The sequence below is a fragment of the Eurypyga helias genome, unplaced genomic scaffold (assembly GCF_000690775.1).
Source record: "Eurypyga helias isolate BGI_N326 unplaced genomic scaffold, ASM69077v1 scaffold27113, whole genome shotgun sequence".
Classification (NCBI taxonomy): Eukaryota; Metazoa; Chordata; class Aves; order Eurypygiformes; family Eurypygidae; genus Eurypyga; species Eurypyga helias.
Window position 1 is genome coordinate 1 of NW_010239636.1, and position 5668 is coordinate 5668.

The 5668-nt window shown below is 54.2% G+C and overlaps 1 protein-coding gene across 1 annotated transcript; it reads left to right on the forward strand.

The window, feature by feature from the left end:
• Positions 1-1786: 1786 nt before the first annotated feature.
• On the forward strand, positions 1787-4338 carry HBEGF (heparin-binding EGF-like growth factor; the record flags this gene model as incomplete). The annotated part of the gene is made up of 3 exons (XM_010148227.1): positions 1787-1964; positions 3977-4132; positions 4245-4338. Coding segments are annotated over 3 exons (407 nt in total), but the record flags the coding sequence as incomplete, so codon positions are not given.
• Positions 4339-5668: the final 1330 nt, after the last annotated feature.

Here is a 5668-nt window from a genome sequence, read left to right on the forward strand (position 1 = left end):
CATAGCAGGCTGCGTAGGGTGACCTGTACCTGCAACTTACGTGACTTATGTGACGTGCTGAGATCAGTAACCTGGCACCAGGAGCAGGCTCTGCTCTGTACAGTTGTCTTCCCATTTTTCCATGTTTTTCTTGGCTTTCTGGCTGTGCTATAAGACTGTGACCAAACAAATCAAATCAAAACAAAAAAAAAGGCCAAACGGGGCTGACCCCCTCGCTTCCAAGGAGATGGTGCAGGCCCTGAGAAACACTGTCACCCTTCCTACTGGGAGGGGATGCTCCAGCCTGCTCCTCTGAGCATCCCCTGAGGAGGGGACCCCATCCCTAGAACAAGTGATCTGGCAGGTGTGGGCTGACCCTTGCCTGTGGGACAGGCTGAGGGGGTCCTGAGGCTGCAGCCTCTTGGAACACTGTCTCAATGTCTTAAGCTGAGCTACAGTCAGAAAAATCTGCTCTTTGTGTTGAAGGCACCTTCCTCTGGGACGCAGCCCCCCAGATGTCTGAGTAGGGGGAGAGCAATGACATCCCCCTCCCCACCTGGGCTGGACCAGTTTTCCTGCCAGCAAGAACTTCCAGATCTTCTCTGGCTGCCCTAAGGGACAGATCCCTCGGGAGGAGGGGTGGTGACAGTGGAGGTGGCTTGGGGGTGTCAGAAGTACTGTGTGTCTGCTGGCTGTGACCAAGCGATAACCCAAAGGGGAGGGGAAAGCCTGTGCTGCCAGCCTGGGGCAGAGCCCCGGGCCTCGCCCGGATCCAGGGGGTTTCTCCAAACTGCAGTTTCCTGGAGTATCAGTTTTCTCCAGGCATAGTGTGAAGGATGTCGAAATTGTGAAATATCTGCTAGGTGTGCAATTGGTGTGCTGCAGCATGAGAGGTGCTCAGGGCGACAGACTTGGTTACATCAGGAAGTGGCTGAGAGGAATTAGGCAGGTTACAACTTGCCAGGTTAGACTCTGCCACCCTCTCCGTGAGCAGAGCAGGGCTTAGTCTGTATTTCCCCAGGCTCACCGGAGCTATCAAACGTCATCATTCAAAAGTCCTCGGAGCAGTGAGCATTCTCTAGCATCTCAGCACCTGGTGAGGTCAAGCTGGGGGCTGATTTTTTGGGCAGCTGTAAGTCTTAAACCTATCCCAATAACATTGCTGCTTTTGGTCTGTGTCCGCGTGAGGAGCTCAGTGCTCTGGTTCCCACCAACACAGCAGGGAGCTGGCCTTGCACCAAATGCCACCGGTGTCTGCACCGCAATTAAAACATTGCCTTTGTAATGAATGGGAATGTTGCCCTTGCAGTCTCTTTGGCTCTGCAAAACCAAAAATTAAGCTAGACTTGCTCCCTTAATCCTGCTCTGGGTGTGCAAGGCATCCGTGTACCCACAGGAAGGGGAGTCTGCCAGAGCCTTGAATAGTGTCTTACAAAAGGCCACGCTCATCAGGGAAATAAAACCCTGGTAAAGAGGCAATTAGCAATTTTCTGTGGTCAGTGGAAACTGGTGCATATAAAGGCAATGTTTGAGATGCCTAAAGCCCTGTTCCACGCCCCTGCCCCGATTCCTTTCTTCCTTGAGAATTGTTCTTATGAATCAGAAAGGCCATGATATTTGTGAGAAGCTGGAAAAAAAAAAAAAAGGAAAAACCCCTTTCTGCTCGGGGGCGATTGCCTCACAAAAGGCTGCGGGAGTGCCAGGACAGAGTGGGCTGCAGCAGCCTGGGGTGTGCTGCTCTGCTTTCTCTGGCTGATGCACGGAGATGGTCTGATTGCTGTTTTCTCCTTCCCAAATGGTTTTCCAGTTGCTTTCCTGTCGAAGCCTCAAGGCCTGGTTACTCCCAAGAAAAAAGGGAACGGGAATAAAAGAAGAAAAGGCAAAGGCCTGGGGAAGAAGAGAGACCCATGCCTGCGGAAGTACAAGGATTTCTGTATTCACGGCGAATGCAAATACATCCGAGAGCTGGGAGCTCCCTCCTGCATGTGAGTTGCTGGCGCATGCCTGTGCCTGGGGAGCCTTAGTCACGGTTCCTTCAATTCTCCAGGCTGGGCAGAGGAAGAGAGCGGAGGAGGTATTTTTAGTGCGTGTTCCCTGTCCATGCGGGGATAGCTCTGACTTGGCCTCTTCCTTATGCTTCTTGAGCAATGTCTATCCCCCACCAAAATCCGTTGTGGACTCAGACCCAGCATCCCCTGCCAGACTTGGCATGCCCTGCTGGTGCGGTGAGCTCCGGCTGAGCTGCTGCACAGACACTTGCTGTGTTGGGGCTCGGGGGACAGTGAGCAGGTGTCATCTGCAGGTCTGATTTCTGTGATCCCATCCTGACTCTAACCCTGCGTCCCCTGCCCTCGCTGTTGCTGGCCTTAACTGAGAGCTCGGGGCTCCTGCGGCTGTTGGGATGTACTGGTGCAGGCAGGAGGAGCATCTCTGCTGTGGCACCAGCAAGGTGGAAGGGAGGTAGTACTTTCTGGGACAGTCTGCCAAAGCCATGCCCAAGCTGTCCTTGGCCCCGATGAAAAACAGGGCTATGTACCCTTCTTCTCCCACCCCACTGGGACGCAAGTAGAGAGCAGGGACTAGACTAGACAAGTGGAGGAGAAAGCGCGTGCCTGCTGCCACAGGAAATGCTCAGGAGTGCACACTTGATCCCTGCTGACATGTGCAGGGGTTGAGCTGGCAGATATATAAGAGGCTTTGTTCTTTGCTATCAATCCTCTGAGCCATCCAGCCCTGCACCCAGAGCCCGGGGAAGATAATAGTTCCCTGGCTTATGGTGCCCACAAGATCTCATGCCCTGCAATCCGCAGGGATCAGGCTCCACATAGCTCCTTTAACCGCTTAGTTTCTCTCTGCCTGGAAGCTGTCATGAAGTTGGGCCCTTGCACAGGGGGCTCAGAACTGCCAGCAAGAGGAGATCTGTGCTGGCTCAGCTTGGGCTGGTGACCCAGCACCATGTGGGGCACAGCACTCCCTGACTGGGACAGCCGGATGTCCCCTGCCTAGCCTCCTGCCCTTCCCGGATCCCTGGGGCTGGAAGAGGACACGGGCAAGCAGGAGGTGTCTGGGGTGGTGGCTGGGGCTTTGAGCCTGGTGGCCCACCCCTGGGTGACATGTCCCCAGAGCCATCATAGTTTTTAGCAACAGCAGCCAACTGTCCCGTGCTCCTCTGATAACGATGCCTTGTCCGAGCTGGCATCACTTTGTTGTGGCTGCTCTTGGTGACTGGCTGCCCAGGTCACAGGGTCTCCTGGATTGTCACATCCTTGGGCTGGTCCCTGGGGCATGGGGTGGGGTGAGGATACTGCCAGGCTAGGGCCAGCCTAGCTGTTGTGACTGGGAGGTGATGCTGGCATGTGCTGTGGTTGCAAGCCAGGCAGGAGTGCTGGGCTGAGACTTTGTCTTGGAGACAAGCTTGAGGGTCAGTGGCACTGGTTATAGATGTAGACAGATATATATATATATATATATCTGGTCACATCAGTGCACTTTGACTCCCAGGGAGGGTTGGAAGCCTTGCAGCTCTGCTGGGGAGCATTATTTCTATTATGTGAGTAACATCCTAAGTCTGGAGTGAGGTGGCACCTCTCTGGCTGGCAGAGCGTCCCACTCTGAGGGAAGCGCTGAGCGCCAGGCCAGCTGCCTCTCTGCTCCCTTACGTGGGACTTCCCACTTCCAGAAGTGGTCTGGGCAGCCTGGCTCTGCCTGGGGGTGATTGGCAAGAGCACAGACCCCAGTGCTTTCTACTGGGGGCAGCTCAACCTTTCTAGGAGTCTTCACTTGGTGCTTGGAGCAGGAGAAAATTTACCAGTACCAGGGAGCTCCAGACCTGACCAGTACCAGACCTCCCAGCTCAAGGGAGGGGGACCAAGGGAAATGGGCAGGGTGCTGGCTAAGGCTGAGTAAAGAGGCAGCTCCTTTCCATGGGAGTGCAAGGGACCCAGTGACTTTCTGTGCTTGGTCACTGCCAATCTTCAAGACTTTTCTTCTTGCTCAGATGCCAGCCAGGATATCATGGAGAGAGATGCCATGGCCTCTCGCTGCCTGTGGAGCACCCCCCCAGCGCCTACGACCACACCACAGCACTGGCCGTTGTTGCTGTTGTGCTGTCCTCCCTGTGTCTTGTCATCATAGCAGCCCTGCTGATGCTCAGGTGAGTAGCATGGGCCTGAGCCATTGGATCCACATCCCTGGGAAGACCATGTGCAGGGAAGGGTGGCAGGGACTTCTCTGTGCTCTGAGCATCTCTTTGTTTGGCCTCACAGGTGTCACAAAAGGGGTGTCTACGATGTAGAAAACGAAGAGAAAATCAAGCTGGGCATCACTGTGAATCACTGAGGATACTGGTTGCTGGCAAGGTGAGCCCCTGGCCAGGTATGGGGCAGCAGTAGGGCTGGTGGGCATCTGGGGGCTCTGCTTGTTCATGCTGGCTGGGATTGCTCTGTGAATCCCATATCAGAGCCAGGCAGGAGGTAAAGGCAGGAAACTGGAGAAGCAGCTTGCTGGATGTGGCCTGAGATCCTGTGCTGCCCTGCAGGGCTCCAGCCCTCTTACCTCCCCTTCCTGCTCAAGCCCCTGTTCCCTGACACCCCTGGCCACAACCACCATCTCCTTTCTAACCTTAAGTACTTCCTTTGCCCAGTCTCTGCATGCTTTGAGGACGTTTGGCAGTGGGGGAAGCTGTTTCTGGGTTTTTTTTTCCCACTTGTTCTGCTCTCTCTCTGACCTTCTGAGTCATTTCCCCTCCTTAGATATTGCCTCTATTTATATACATTTAAAAAAAAAAAAAAAAAAAAAAAAAAACCCAAAAACTTTTTCTTTTTACTCCCCACTTTTGCACCAAAGTAATGCCTTTAGCTGGGCACAGGGGGATCTTGCTGCCAGCCCCATGGCTGTTACTCCAGCTGGGCAGGGGGGAGATCTTGCTGCCAGCCCCATGGCTGTTACTCCAGCTGGCAGTGTACTCTGGCCACGTGGCTGGGTTCTGGAAAGCTTGCAGACTTCCTCTGGGCTGACGTTCAATGTGCCCTTGCCTATTACTGCTACTTCTTTTTTCTTTTTTTTTTTTTTTCTTAAAAAAAAAAGAAAAACCTTTGTTCTTTGTGAGGATGAAGTAATGACTTCAAAGAATTTCTGTAATGCTGGTAATAATGTTGGGTGTGGGATTTTTAGCTGTTTATAGGAGTTGAATTTTGGGGAAGGGGATTCAGCACAAGGCTTTCATTAACATCCCCTCTGCCTTAGGGATTACTGGAGTGGATGTGTCCTGGGGAAAAAGCGCTGTGGTTCCTGGAAGGGAAGCATGGTGGACATGGGGTGCGATGCTTAGCCACCGCTCCCCCAGTATCCTGGCTTCAGCCCGGCAAGGGGGCGAGTGGCTGCTGCTGCTGGGGCTTTGGTGGCCATGAGGGCCGTCCTGCCAGGCTGGGTGGGTTGGGCACCTTGGTCCTGCCATGTAGGAGCTGCTCCACGGGCAGAGTAGCCCAGGGCTGTGTTGTGAGCTCTTCTGCCACTCTCTTGCAGGGGTTGGCACTAATGCACTTCTACCTCCCGGAAGAGGCGAGAGCCGCAGAGCCAGTGCTGTCCCTGGGAGCCCACAGCAAGACAGCATCCGTGTCAAGGCTGGTCAGGCAGCGGTGTCACTGCAGGGACCTTTGTGGTCATCTCTGGGATGGAGGAGGCTCGGGAG